This window comes from Embiotoca jacksoni, unplaced genomic scaffold (genome assembly GCF_022577435.1).
Source record: "Embiotoca jacksoni isolate LCO1_2020_lvr unplaced genomic scaffold, fEmbJac1.0.p SCAF_1, whole genome shotgun sequence".
Lineage (NCBI taxonomy): Eukaryota > Metazoa > Chordata > Actinopteri > Embiotocidae > Embiotoca > Embiotoca jacksoni.
In genome coordinates this window covers 21,595,560-21,611,401 of record NW_027185229.1, presented here as the reverse complement: position 1 = coordinate 21,611,401, position 15,842 = coordinate 21,595,560, and the positions used below count along the sequence as shown (strand labels likewise).

Sequence of the window (15,842 nt, the reverse complement as noted above, 5' to 3'; positions counted from 1 at the left end):
AACTTCTCAAATGTGATCTTAATATCGTTTGTTTTGGGACATTTGCTCAAATTAAACAAGGTCAGGCTGGCATTTTCTGACATTTTAAAGGAAAAATGATCAATTTCTTGACTGTAAAGGATCACAGATTAATTGACAATGGAAAAAATGGTTTCTTGAACCCTTCCCTAAAGCTCACCAAATCGCAGATGTAAACAGCTTTACCTCATCAGATTGGTAGTACTACTGGTATTACTACTGGTGGCAATATATCATTTGTGTGGGGGTATAAATAAAGAAGAATACATGAGAATCTTTGAAATAAATGTATTAAGTATGTCACTTTGCAGCCTACAGAGTACTGTAAAGGATCTGATAAAGGAAGAGATGACCAACATGACAGTTGGATTATGATGAATCAAAGCTATGGTTGACTATAAAGTACTTGTGTCTTATTTAATGGTTCATTGTAAATGACAAAAGCATGACAATCATCAAAACACCTAATCTTAAAAAACATAATGTACAATGGTACCTGCGCACAATCTCAGCCTACATGATTATCATAACTATGCAGTAAAAAGTAATACATGACGATACAGCACTGATCAGATCACTGATCTCATACTATTTATCAAAAACAAAGGCATATTCAAAAAAATAACTACATAGTTTTATGTAAAAAAGATGAGTGCACACTGAAATATGATGTATCTGAAATATCCTGTAGCATAAATTGGTCCAAGGATTTTACTGCAGATATTATGTTCAAATAAAAGCAATATACTTGAGACAAAGTACAATGATAAAATAATGTCCTCAGTTAATAAATTGGTTTATATTCTTTGCAAGAATGACACCATAAAAGAAGAATATATTGTAACAGTACAGTGTGCCCAAGATATAGTATTGGCACCTTTTGAAATTTCAATTCAATTGTATTTGCTCATCTGTACTGGCCCCCTTAACCACAACCTAAAATGATGCCTCCGCACATATTTAAAATACATCCAATAAATACAAATAATGTAACAGTGTTTAAAGGGACCTCTGTTCAATGATATAAATCCTTTCATGTGCACGACAATATCTAAATCATACTTAAAAAGTGTGGATTAAACTATGATGCCGTAAGCAAAGCAGCAGCTGACAATTATTGATGGATCTATTGATCAGTTAATTGGATGAAACCACCATGTCCAGTTCTTTGACTGCCTCCTGGTTGGAGGTGAGGCCACAGCTGCCTGCGAGGGGGCTCTCAGAGAAATGGCTAGCAGACCTGGGCACTGCGGCTGGGGAGGGAGGGGCCTGGGCCAGTCCAGGCTTCTTAGGGGGGATGGGAGGAGGGTTGCCCCTGTCTGCCCTGGATATGGTGGGCGATCTGATCCCCTGGGGAACTGCACCTGCGGCTCTTCCAATGACTGGAGACAAGGGTGCTGCCAGGCTGCGGTAGTCTGTACCGAAGGGCGAGTTGTTTGGTACGGCAGGCTTTGGTGTGGCACTCTGCTGGACGGTGGTGAAACGAGACAGGACTTGAGTGACTGTGCACCGGGCCATCTGCTTGACTGGGCTGGCCTCCGGGGAGGAGCTGCTGGTTACAGGAGGGACTTCCTTTGGCGAGAGGGGAAGAGCAGGTTGGACAGCCTGGGACTGAGCCTCCGGGTCAGACGCACCCTGGAACTTATGACGAGCAGCATGGAAGCGCTGGTTGATCCCAGCTTGGTACGGCGACTGATAGCTCCCAGGACTTGGGCTGCCTGGTGGGCATTTGGCAAGAACAGGTGAGGCGCAGGGGGAGGAACAAGGAAGAGTAGGGGAAACGGCACTGCAGGAGGAAAGTGACGTCTGGGTTTGATTAATTGGAGGATTTTCATTTCCGTCCTGTTGGCATATCTTTTCTGAGACAGTGTTGTTTGAACTATGATGCCCGTTGGTCTCCATCGGACAATGGTGACCGTTGACTTTTGGCTGCACAGGTGACTGGTTTCCGTCTTCCTCAATGTCCTCGACCTTAATAGTGTCACCTAATGTCATTCCTGGAGGAACTTTAGGGTCCCACTCCTTTCCTCCTGCCTCAACTGGAGCCGTAATGGCTCCTCTCATTTCTTTCATCATGTCCACCCCCTGCAGCTTCTTCTTCAGTTCTTCGACCTGATCACAAATGGAGAAAAGAAAGATTCATTGTTTGAAGCAGAAATTTGGCCTACGGTTAATTTTATGTACGATTTTCTGAAATAATAATAATAATAATAATAACAATAATAATAGATACTATTTAAAATGTGCTGCTTCCATAGTGACGAATGTGCCCCGGTGGTCACACCTGTTGTTGTAGCTGACAACAATGAGCTTCCTCCTTCTTCAAGCGAGAGCGGAGCTGTTCACGTTCTGTGTCAAACTCGGCCAGCTGCTCCTCCACCCTGGCCTCCATCCTCAGAGCTCTCGTCCTCTCATCCTCCAGCTCTTTTCTCAGAGCCTGACAAGCCTCTTTTTCCTGAACGAGAAAAAGCCTGTGAAGCAGCAGTGGACAGCCTAACACTTGTAAAACAGGGGTAAGACGTTAAATGATTTGCCGAACTTGGATTGAAAATGTTAATACCTTGTCAAGTTTACGGCTCAGCTCAGTCAGCCGGTGACCTTCCTCCAGAGCCCTGGCACTCGCCCACTTGCACTCTTTGGCCAAAGCACAGGAGAGCTGTTTGTGCTGAGCCCGTTCGTCTTCGAGCTGGTCACCAATCCGCCTCTGTTCTTTTTCCATGCGGCGGACTTGGCTCCGCTCAAATTCCAGCTGGAAGCACATAATCAAAATACACACAACCAGCAAACATGGTAAACATTCCTTCTGCTGCTTTAAACATGTGATTTCTACAGCGTCATCATTATTAGAACGGGCACCTGTTGTTGTAAGCGCTCCCTCTCCTTCTCCAGGATGTAAGTGACATCATCTCCCTCGGCCGTATCCTCAGCGTGCCTCCTCTTTTCCTCCTCCAGGTCGGTAATGACCTGAAACAGCCGGAAGGCAGAAATTTGGGAGTAAATCATCTCGCATGGGTTTGGTCTGCTTGATACCAAGGCTAATTATGGTTATTTTGTAACACTGTAAGCACAGATGATAACAGCAACAGAGTTAAACATCTACATAGAATGAACATAATACTTAGATGAGTTAAACTGTGGTTTTAAAAAGCTTTGCTTTGGCAATGCAATTATGAAATGGTTTGTTTTTGTTCTCAGTTACTGTATCTCCAATACCAATGTTTGCCCTACAACCTGGATGTGTTAAACAGGAAGCAGCAGTTAAAATGTGCTGAGCTGCAACGAGTCAATCGATAGAAAAATAAATTACTTAAATTTAGCTTCTTAACCCTTTCGCAAAGTAACGAAAAGTAACGAAAGTAACAGCAAAAGTAACGCAGAGTAACAAGTAACGCAAAGTAACGAAAAGTAACAAGTAACGCAAAATGACCCACAGCTGTGTTCAACCAAGTTCTATTTTATTTTTATATTTTTTGCTATCATTGATGACAAGGAGGCATCCTATAAAAGTAACGCAAAGTAATAAGTAACGCAAAGTAACGAAAAGTAACGCAAAGTAACGAGTAATGCAAGGTAACGCAAAGTAACAAAAAGTAACGAGTAATGCAAAGTAACGAGTAATGAAAAGCAACGCAAAGTAACGAAAAGTAACAAGTAACGCAAAGTAACGAAAAGTAACGAGAAACGCAAAGTAACGAAAAGTAACGAGTAACGCAAAGTAACGAAAAGTAACGAGTAATGCAAAGTAACGAAAAAGTAACGAAAAGTAACGAGTAATGCAAAGTAACGAAAAAGTAACGAGTAACGAAAAGTAACGAAAAATGCAAAGTAACGAGTAACGAAAAAGTAACGAGTAACGAAAAAGTAACGAAAATGCAAAGTAACGAAAAGTAACAAAAAATGCAAAGTAACGAAAAGTAACGTGTAACGAAAAAGTAACGAGTAACGAAAAAGTAATGAAAAGTAACGAGTAATGCAAGGTAACGCAAAGTAACGAAAAGTAACGAGTAATGCAAAGTAACGAAACGTAACAAGTAACGCAAAGTAACGCAAAGTAACGAAAAGTAACGAGTAATGCAAGGTAACGCAAAGTAACGAGTAATGCAAAGTAACGAAACGTAACAAGTAACGCAAAGTAACGCAAAGTAACGAGTAATGCAAAGTAACGAAAAGTAACGAAAAGTAACAAGTAATGCAAAGTAATGAAAAGTAACGAGTAACGCAAAGTAACGAGTAATGCAAAGTAACTATTACCTTATTATTATGACTTCATTTATAGTAAGTCTTTATTTAAGACAGTCATTTACATACCAAAATATGTGTACCACAAGTGTTTTTGGGGACTTGTTACTCAGAATATAAAATATGAAACTGAAGTGAGCATTCAGCAGCAAGCTAGGCAACGTTCTTTCCTATTAATTATGTGAAACTAATACACACAGGACAAAGAAAAAAAAATAGGGCAAACTATCCTTACATGTACAATTAACTTGAAATGAAATCAGAAGACAACAATGTCTCCAGATAATGGCGCGTTTATGCTCTAACCTCAAGCTCAAAAAGAAACAAAAGGAATACTGGAAAATTGACATCAGCGTTCAGGTATTTTATTTTTTCATTCATGCTCGTTACTTTGCACCTGTACGGTACTTTTGGATTAGTGTGCCTCTTGGAAACAGTTCAAGTTGAAAACAAAGCTGGTTTTAATTTGTTATTCTGCAGTTTCTGGAAAACAATTTGAGCGAAAAGGTTTTGATGGAGGGAGGCGATTTAAACTAATTAATTTTGTGTACCAAGATTTTGTTGCCAGCAGTGCTGCTTTATAATTTTTTTTTTATATATTATATAAAAATATGTGTCGTTCACAATGCACTACTTGCATTGGACTTTACTGGCTGCCTCCCCCTTCTCTACCATCGAGACTCACTTTTATCTTTTATATTTCCCCATTATATTTTTTTTTTCTTTTTTTTTTTTTTTTCCCCATATGTGCATAAAGAACCAGCTCATTTGTGGCTCTCTTAATTAAGAAACCCAAATCCAGACTAACCCTTCTATGCCTGCTCTCAGCTGCAGCCAGCTGGGCCAGCATCTTCTCCTGCATCCTCCTGCAGTGGCTCACCACCAGTTTGAGAACCACCAGAGGGTTGGAGGTGGAGGAAGGACAGCCCGCCTCCTTGTTCTGGCCCCCCACAGCCTCGTTGTCTCTCTGCAGGGCCTGGAAGGGGTCGCTGAGGTTGTACCTTCCATAGCGCTCCTGGATGAACAGCTCTTTACGCTGCGCCTGAGGAGATGACGGGAGAAGAGTCAGACTGTACACTAAGAGAGCCAGTCAATTAACAAGTTGAATAACTTGTTCTATTTGAAGATTATATAGTAGGAAACATTGATGACACGGGGGCTGTAGTATATTAATCTTCTCTTGGATCACTTTTCTGGCTTCTCAGACTGATGAGTCTCAGCCATTTTTGGATTCTGATATTTTCAAAGGTACATTTCTAGCCATGCTAGCGACATGCCAACTGTTAGATGGCCTTCCATGAAATCTGGTTCAGATACTATTGTGTTCATGGATCCTAATGATGTAGGTAATCTCTTGATTTCTCCTCTGGTGCCACTATGAAGTTGATGCACAATGGTCTCCAACCTGCAATGCGCCTACAAAATGCAGCAGAAATTGTCACATTGATCTGAGAATTGCTAATAAATTAGGTAAATAATATAAAATAGAATATTTTCAGCTGACCCGCAACAGCGGGGTTAGAGCTTTAAAGCGAGTGTCTCTGACTGAGGGAGTCAGAGATCAAAGTTACACCGCTGGTTGGTTTAATGCCGCAAGTTTTCAAATTAAAAACCTTCCAGTTTTACACAGGGTCTAGCCATATACTAGATTTTAACCCAGACATGTGTTTCTTTAAGGAGGGGTAGGGGGCCCCAATCAAAGGGGAAACACTGGATTTTCCTGGTGAAATCTTATAGTAAAACGCTTTATTTGACACTTTTCAAACCAGTTTGACCACACACGAGTTGCGTGCGTCGCGATAGGAACATCTGTGTAATTGTACATTAAAGAAAACATAAAGAAATGCTTTGAGAAGAAAAGCCTGCACGAGCTGTTGAATTTAAGTTGTTGTGGTACACGTGCGTGTTGAGAATCAATGTGTTATTGTTCACATAAATTCAGCTGGTTTTGGGTGGAGCTCAGCTATGTGAATAAATGTTACTAAAGATCTCGGACACTTTTCATTTTGTAAAACTAACTTTCAGAGGAAAAAAAAAGTTTGGAGAGCCCCGATCTAGTACCATCATCAGGTCAAAGTTTTCATTTATCTAGAAGTTTGTTTTCTCAATTAATAATATTCACACATGGTTATTAATTAGTACATATGTGCTCACTGAAAATGAACCTGGTGAGCATCAGCATCTTAGAAATGCTAACTCTGTGTTGCACCGGCGTATTGTGTATATAATGGTCTGTGCCATGGATAATCTAGTCTTAGTTGCCATTAGTTCAAACAGGCAGTACTGTTCGGACAAACCATGGAAATCCACAAGAGTGAATGATTAGGCTGTGACATGATTTGATAATTACATTCCCCGGCAGTTCAGACTTTAGTTAACACGTGCTGCTGTCATTTTTCTCTCATTAAAACAGAAAATCAAACACTGCGTTCAGCACAGCCTAATCACCATCTCTGACACTAGAGCAGCGACTGAGGAGTAGATAAAGGAGGGGGAATAAAGAGAGAAAATGCCCAAAAAAATAAATCCAGAAGAAGGAGCACTTGCAGGAGGAAGGAGCAACAGATGGCGTGTGTCTGTCTATCTTTAGCAGGACAGCTGCTCTGGAATGAGCCTCTGCCAAGGCAGACCTGTTCTCTTGTTTTAACTCATGACAAAGGAGGGATAATGGCAGCAAGACATTTCAGGTTCAGCAGATGCCTTAAGGCCTGCCGTGAAAAGGGGCTGAAGTGAGAGGGAGGGGAGGGCTGTAGCGGAGCTCGGCAGCGGGTCTTAGTGAGGTTTCAACAAAAGAGGATCGAGAGATTAGAGAGACCAGTATCCTCTCTGGCAGGGTGAGGACAGAGCTCCCGATGACTGATACCAAGATTACCCGAGAAGTTTAAAGTGTGGTCAAGAGTGCGGACAGGCCTACGGGGCAAAATTCAGGCATGCTGCTGTTCTTTGAGGGTGTGAGCTCCAGCTGAGCCCACAGATATCCCATGATTCCTCCCAAATGGCAGTAGATTTGAGTAGAATTATAACATTTTTTATCAACTACGCCGATGCATTTTCTTCTCCTCTATACTGATTCTGATGCTGAATACTGATACAATGAGATTTTTAATGACACAGACATGAAACTGGATCTATTGTGGATCATTCTTCATGGCAGATACCCGCTCCGCTTAATCGAATCGCTGCAGCCTTAAAATTAAGAGGAGAAGGAATCGATGAATAATTTCCTAAGGCTGCATATAATTGATTCAAAAAGTCACATTTGCAGTGGTAAGCCAAACATTCTGATACGACCGTGTTGGACATGCATAGCCAGTGGAGATAGAAATGAGAAGCACACGAGACAAAACACTAATTAAATACCAAGACCTCCTAATAATACCGACTATAACTCTGTAGGACTGAACAGGTCTTGTTTAAGTGTCTTAGTTAGAGGTTTATGAAGCTGGCTCTACCCAGTTGTTTTCTGTAAAATACAGTCGGGGACTGTTGATGAATGGTTTCAGACAGAAAAGCAAAGCTCAAACAATATTCCACGAGAGATCAGAGGCTTTGTGATTGTCATTTTCTTCATCTTCAGCATCGGCTCATGTGGCGCAAAGAGAGGAGGGCCAGCAAGGCTGCGAGGCTTTGCTGCCGTTTTTTTTGATCCGGTCCGCTGAGGATGTTGTGAAGGCGGATCAAACGGCACGGAGGGGTGAAACAGGAAAACACATGGTGGCCCAGGAGAATTAAAAAATGCCTTTTAAATGTGGGCGCTATCGAAAGCCCAATCACTATTCAACAAATCAGTAACTGACTTTTGTGCAATGCAGGATATCTCGTTAACGTGGCATGCGGCATACTTTAGTCCTTACACTCACAGTGTTATACAACAGGTTTGTTTTATACTGATTTATACAAATACTGCAGCTAAGAATAGCACAGGCAGAGCAAGTTAGCGTCAATATAAGCCATCGCCTGATTTTGAAAAGAAGGCTCTGAAGAGAAGTCTGTCTGCGACTGGCCTCCCGCCCATCCCTGTTCCCGTCAGTGACTGTCTGCTCTGATGTGTCACTTTACAGTCAAAGATTAAAAAAAAAAGCTGAGATGAGAATTTTCATTCTTGATGCCCACGTCAAGGATATATATTAAAACACTCGATTCGTAACTCAGTGCTCATAGAGGAGGAAGCATTTTTGAAACGTATGAGGAAGAAATAACGAAAGGAAGATTTTCTTTACTTCTACGAGTGTACACATTAACACAACTAGATCATTTTCCTTTAACTTGTCAGGAGTCTTTTTTTTAAACTCACATGGTCCCTATTACACAGAAAGTCCCTCATAAACACAGACTGTGCTCCTCTCAGTTCCCTCCCCAGCCCCCCAGTGCACAGACAGATGTGGACTTCCGCAACACAAAGGGAGGCTGTTTTCCTCTGCATCAATCCTCCACTGTTGCAAAGAGTGCAGAGAGTGAAAAGAGGGATTACAGGAAACGTTTCCAATGTTACTCAACACTTCGCACCCAAAATCTAACAGAGCTTATTCATTACATCACACTGTGCATGTACAACAACCGTCACCATTTCAGCGCATGGCTGTTATGCATCACAGTCTAGCTTCATTATTCATGCCTTTGTCTTTTGACTACAGTTCTTGGCAACCGGTGTGCTTTTGCTTGGGAAGCTGTCTTTGTGCCAGGGCTGCACTGGTTCAAATCCACCTTATCTTTTGCTGACACATGCCTGGAGTCGCTCAGCTGCGCAATATTGGCAACAGGATCTGTTATAACACAAAAGGAAGGTGATGCATGAATCTTTTACCCCAGAAGTCGTACACATTGCAAAGCTGCTTCGTCAAATGGCTAAATAGTCGGAAATGCTCATGCATGTAGTTAATATTGTCTGCTTGCAAAAAAAAAAAAAAAAAAAAATACCAGCCAACGTAATCTCTCTTTGCTCAATGCATCGAATGCTACGTTATTCTTGACTTCGAAACAAAACTTATTCCTTCCCATTTCAGTGTTACCAAACAAAACGCAAGGTATATCTGTTTGAAGTAGCTCCATTTGGAAGCTCTGGTCAACCACACCATGTGAACTCTACAGTTAATTAAAGGCTCATTTCCATATTTGAGTCACTTTTGAACTTAAAAGTAAAGACTCTTATTCCTTTCCCAAACCAAAGGGATGACTGGATCGCTGCCGGGCATTGTGTGCCAAATCTGAGCGTTGCCAAAGACTGACTTCCTTTTGAAAGCCACAGTGTGAGCAGCTGCAGTAGTGAGTCACAAGGGGAAAAATGCAGCGGATAGTTAAAATACCACTGATAGTTCTGCATAATTAAATATAGAGAACCATTACAAACACACGCACACACAATTAATCTCACATCCTGTACTGATGCTATATCTTGTAGAAAGTCAATGATAAGAATGTTAGATTTTTCTAAAACAGTGAGACTACAGATGAAAACTTGCCAGTTCTCATACTTTTAAATAGACAAAAAAACAGCATTAAAAGTAAGTGAGCAGTTTATGACGCATGTGACAGTCTATTAAAAGAAGTTGATGCTGCACGGTGTTGTTACCAGGGTGACTTGTGGTTCAGACTAACATTTCTCACGTGACACTGACGGTGTCGTGGTGACACATCAGTAAGACCTACATAAGCATCAGGGCTGGAGCTACTTCTCTAATTACGGTTGGCCCCTGTGCTAACATTTGCTAATGTAGCTGTAGGTGCTGAAAACAAAATATAGCTGAGGCTGATGGAAAAGTCATTTGTTTGGAAGGTATTTGGTCATAAACCAAAGCATTAGACAACCTGCAACTGGATATTCAAACTTGCCAGAATATATAATAATGTGGAAAATGAATGTTAAAGCAATCTATCCAGTGGTTGTGAGGACATTATAATCAAAACCACAAATGTCAACCTCACGGAGGCACTGGAGGTAAAGTCAGGGGGATTAATTGTCTGAGAACCACAACTGTCTGCACAAAATTTGGTGCCACTTTCCATGCAGATGTTGAGATATTTCAAAGTCAAAACTCTGATCTGCTGGTGGTGCGAGAAGGATCGACTAACTAGTATTCATCTTCTTAGCTTCGTGAAAGTCTGTGTTCAGTTTCACAGAAATCCCTCAGTCAGCAGATACATCATTGAAAGACAAACGCTGCCATTCTTATATTCATGCCACTTCTGAAAACAAAAGAATTATTTGGAAATGTTTTACTGATGACAATCTAGTTTCATTTGAGGCCGAAACCAAAGAGTCCTCATTTTTCAGTTCCTTAACAACAGCGCAGCAGAAAGGTACGAGCTCGTGTTTTAACGTTTGCTGACGGATTTAGAAAAAACAAGAATCTTGTGGTGCAAAGGGATTAAAAAAAAAAAAAAAAATCTAACCGCACACAAGTGGAATAAAAGGTTGCACAACTGATGTAAAACTTTGATCAAGAAAATTGTTTTTAATTCATTTAGATGATTTATTGACCTGTAGGTTACAAAGCACCATAAGACTGAACACTGCAGCACTGATTCAATAAATTAGATGAATGGGTTAATAGTTTGTGCCGATGGAACCATTAGAGAAGCACAGCCATGTTCCCCTCGAGCTCCAGTTAAGGCCAATGTTTATTTGTTCACTCCTCCTCTCACTCACATTCAGTCATCAGGCACCAAGTGTGCTGTAACTCCTCTTGCCTTAGATGGCCAGATCCCAGGGGAGATGTAGGAATGTGGTCTAGACACAACATACGAACATTCAGCAGTTGGTCCTCTTAGATGGCTGCCTTCCAATTTGTTCTTTCAATGGTGCATTTTACACCCAGAAAGTGAACAGCATTCCCAGAGCATAATGTAGTAAAGCTCAAATATGACTGGCAGAAGTGAAGTCTGCAGAGAGCAGTATAAATGTTTCACAAAAGTATGCCTGTCTTTTGCAGAGATACTGCATCATTAAGTTTCCAACTCGCTGCTTATCTTAAAAATTTGTGGTTTGGCTGCAGTGACGGTGTTTACGGTGTTTTTCAGCCTTTTTGACTGAATGACAATCCATCCTTAAGGCAACACAAACAGTCACAGAAAGCACGAGTATGTGGACCTGCGGGACAGGACACGGCAAAGGACACGGCATGGGTAGCCTGACGAGCCTGACAATCCCTTAATTGAAACGCAGCATTAATCCAGCCAAAGTAAGACATCTTAAGGGTGGAGGTAGTTGCTCCGCACTGTGGCTTTTTCTAATTGAGTTTACATACATGTGCACTGGTGCTTCTACTAATTCAAGCTTATGCAAAAGATGATTTATGTCATTATGAGCCAATGCCTTTAAGATTTCACTCTATTCTAAGGGGGCAAAGACAGTTTGCTTCGGGCAAATTGGACAAACCCAGAGAAATGCTTTAGCTTTACGGTCACAGACGGGTTGCTTTCCATGTTTCAAATGTATAATCTACGTTCCAATGGAAATGGAGAGTGCAAAATTTGCATGAACCACAGAGCCACGCAACAGGTTGAAATACACCTGAATTATCCATTAAACATGCAGGACAAATGGACGGTGACAACTCCAGGAGTGATTTGGGTCATTTCTGTAGGCAGTTAATCACCGCTGCCAAAAACCTGTCACGGCTGAATTGAATTGTTTCTGACATTAATTCAAACGGAGCACAGCCACCGTCACAAAACCACCAGCTTTTAACAGCCACTTTTCAGCCCAATGTGTTGAGTGTTTGACATTAAAAAGAGAAATTGTGAAGAGGCTATGTTCTCAGTTCTGTTGATGGGTACCTTTAGGGCTTCAATGACGAGGTCCCGGGCCTCCAGCTCACCCTCCAGGATGCTGAAAAGCATCAGCAACTCCGGCTTGGTCAAACTCTCCATGTTCAGTTTGGACTGTGAGGGCAAAAGGTAAAAGAGAAGACTTTCATTTTTATTTTATTTTTAAATTGACATGTGTAGTAGTTTAATGTCATACAACTTTAAAAGAGAAAACAAAAAATAGGGATGGTCCATATAGCGATGTTTTATAATGTGATATGAGACTAGATATTGTTTAGTGGATATTGTGATATCATGATATGGCAAAAGCTCATCTGAGATGTGAAGTCAAGATTTTCCACTGAAGTTGCTCACAAGCTGACATGTTGAGACATCACATCAGATATAAACTGTTCGTCTTCCAGCGCTCAGACTAATCTATTATCAGTATTAAAGACTTAAAGCCGGCTGACAGATGGTATGCGTGCAAGTTAACTTTTGAATATTGAACATCACATTGTTTTGTTTTCCTGCTGCGTGTTCCATTCATAACGGGTGCTGTGACAGTTCGTTATTTTGTGTTGGAAATGTGATGTGGTCTCTTTGTAGTGTCTCTGCGCTGTAATCTCACAGCTGTGTTGGTTCTGCTGACGAGCCCTGCGGTGACCACATCTCAAACATCCAACCACACTCTGCCCAAGTGAATGTATACGGGCCCCTCTTTGAAACAAGATCAAAGCTGTTGATGTTACTACATACAATAAGCTTCCTTTCGAGATGGGATTCATCATGTGGGAGGTGTAGGATACGGTAGATGAACGCTACACCGACTGGCTACTTAATAACAGACTTGGGACTCGGGCTAGAATCACCGGAATATTCTGTTCTGTGCCGCTACTGGACTGTGATCCACACCTGAACTAGCATTCGTTCGGCAGGCCTGCTCTGGGTACTCTGTGGTCACCACAACTTTCCACATCATGAAGTCATCAGCAGAGGGTGGGCTCATCCCTTTGAGAGGCGGTTGCATAATGAGAGGCAGGAGCCCTCGGCCTTTCATATCTGAGAGAGAGAGAGAGGCTGCGATATTTTCTAGTCATCTTTAATAGCAAAGAAACCTTTCGTGACAAACGCGACACTTCTGTCGAAGAGTTATGCAAGAAGTGAGAAGAGGAGTGACCCTGGTGAACTGCAGCTACAGCAGCGCCCCCTCGCAAAGAAGGCACACAGTGTTTTAGATCTGCCTTTAGCGGCACTCACGGTCTGCGGCTTTACCACGGGGTGAAATGCTAATTAAACTGCAGTACATACACCTCCCTTGGTTTTGGTTTACAGCCTTGCTTGCTAATTTCACAGGCCACCGTAATCACTGTGAGAAGAGTGTTCTGCTGTGTTATGAGAACCGTCTGGGCCAGCGGGAGCCTTCGTGTGTCATTGTTTAGATCTGCATCATTTTGATATTATTCCACCTAATCCCCAGAGTTGGAGTTGGTTATCATGAGGGTACACAAACACGGAGTGACAGCATGGGAAATACAAATATTCCCACACGTTCTCCTTGCTCAACTTCCAATGACGAAAGCCCTGTGTCCATAATCCTTTTATCCCTGTTTGTGTTAAGCCTGGTCAGCCATGTGCCTCGTCTGCAACACTGTAAACTCGTTAAAAACACACAGCAGCTCTTACTGCAAAAACACATGCTTTACTCTTGAGCAAAGAGGCCCACCGTGTGCGAGTAGCTGCTTGTGTTTGTATCCAGTAGAAGAGAGAGAGAGAGAGAGAGAGAAAAAAAAAAAAGGAACTTCCTTCACCCTAATCCCACCAAAGTCGATTTAATGTTCCCTTGTTTTGTCTCGGGAGAGTTTCTATGCTCCAAAAACTCATGTTGAACCACAGCAAAATTCACGCTGACAATATCCAGAGCATTTCAGACAGCAAACTATATTATTTTAATAAAGGTAAAATATTTTAAGACTTGGATTAAAGATTAAGGTTGCAAATAAGGATTTTTTTGTTTTTGTTTTTTTCAAAATCAATTAATCTGTCAGTTATTTTCTTGAATAACTGATTAGCTGTTGGGTTTTTAAAATGGCAGAAAATGGAGAAGCCAAAGTCCAAGGAACAGCTTAAAATATCTTGTTTTGTCCCAACCAACAGTCCACAACACAAAGGTGCTTGGTTTATTATTATGGAGGACCAAAGGTAGCACAACATATTCACATTTCACAAGCTTGAATTAGTGAAGTTTAGCATTTTTTTTTTTTTTTTTTCAATAAAAAGTGACTCAAAACAATACATCAGTTCAAAATAAAAAATAGTTTGGCAATTCTTTTCTATCAATCAGCTCTAATCAAGACAGCACAATGGTTTAGTGAAGCCAACTGTCTTGTTGCTAGAAGTATGATTGGTTTTTTTTTGTGTTTTTTTTTCTTCAAAACTACTCAACACAAAAGAAAAAAAAAAGAAAGAAAATATAACTTGATCATAAATTCATGTCGCAGTCTGTGAAACCACATACTTTACTATTAAATGGGGGTCAGCTGAGGGGCAGGACAGCTTGAGAAGTCTGCTGAATTCCCTTCTGTTAAAGATGATGGCTGACCAGATGCTGCATGTCTGCATACTAAATTGGATTTGTTGGCAACCTCATTTCTGTGCAGGCCACTTGCTTGCTTCCTCACACACTCAGCTTCCTGCCGACTAACTTTTAGTGCAGCCTAGTCTTACAGAAATCGCAATAAAGACGATTAAAGTAGCTGGTGGTAGTAAAACTAGTGAGTTAATTGAGGGTTATTTAACAACTGGAGCCGCTGCAAGTAAAATCAATCAGCACCATCATGGAGATCAAACGGTCATCTGACAAAAGGAGATGATGAGCTAAAAAGTTGTTTGAGAAGGATACGTATTTATATTTATATACATTTCGCACGCAGAAAACGCATCTACATATCATCTGTTCACACGGCTCGGCCTGTAGCCCTAACTTTAGCTGCATTTTTTTTTTTTTTTTTTTTTTTTTTTTTGTTCCCGTTTGAACCAAAATACACACGGTGAACCGCCGTAAACTATCTTCCTCAACCCGCCGCCGACACAAAAGCGTCGTCAGTGGGTCTCCTTACCTTCATGTGGCCCTCCGAGGTCTTTGAAAACTCCAGCATGAACTTTTTCTCCTGTCAGAAGATTTGTTTCACTTGATTTGCGTCCTCTGATCCCAGCGGAATACTGGACGGCCGAGCACCGTTCCGAGTGACAGCCGCAACAGCCAATAGATGAGTAGGAGCCCTGAGCGCTGACCAATGAGAGACAAGATTATGGGGAAATGGGCCGAGTCGGTGACGTCCCACCTCCTGGATTTTGGTTGGATTTCTTTGTTTAGTATTTCTTGAGTTCCTCCTGCCTCTTCTTAAAGAGTCTCTTGCAGACACGCAAACTACTGTAATGACTTGATGTTATACCGGATTGATAGTGTGTTTGTGTTGCATAGTGACGTTATGGAGACGTTGTGTCGTTTATGCACAGTATAAGATTTTTGTAGGCCTATATAATAGTCCTATTATAGCTACTTCTAAAATAACTTCGATATTTTGATATAGTGATACGGTTTTGGGATATGCCATTATGATAATATTTTGTCCTTCAGAAAATATAGAATGCAGTAGTGGAAGAGAATAAGTATTCACATCTTTACTTAAGTAGGTTAATACTAAAATTGAAAAGAACAATACTTTAGGCTACAAGTCCTGCATTCGCAGTTATACTATGCAAGAATATTAGTTTTGCATTTATTGTGTATTTTTTTATTTATTTATGGTCATAATACAAATGGCCTATATTAAATT

The 15,842-nt window shown here is 41.1% G+C and overlaps 1 protein-coding gene across 2 annotated transcripts; it reads right to left on the bottom strand.

The window, feature by feature from the left end:
- Positions 1-290: 290 nt before the first annotated feature.
- LOC138197038 (CTTNBP2 N-terminal-like protein) lies at positions 291-15,217 on the bottom strand. 2 transcript variants are annotated; one of them, XM_069147504.1, is made up of 7 exons: positions 15,123-15,217; positions 12,034-12,138; positions 5,066-5,299; positions 2,875-2,982; positions 2,579-2,767; positions 2,303-2,473; positions 291-2,130 (listed from the first exon to the last, which is right to left on the bottom strand). In XM_069147504.1, exons 1-7 carry the CDS (start codon positions 15,159-15,161, stop codon positions 1,156-1,158), a joined length of 1,821 nt encoding a protein of 606 aa, XP_069003605.1. In that variant the 5' UTR covers positions 15,162-15,217; the 3' UTR covers positions 291-1,155. The 2 variants fall into 2 exon arrangements, with proteins under 2 accessions (XP_069003605.1, XP_069003613.1); XM_069147512.1 differs by having other exon boundaries at positions 5,138-5,299.
- Positions 15,218-15,842: the final 625 nt, after the last annotated feature.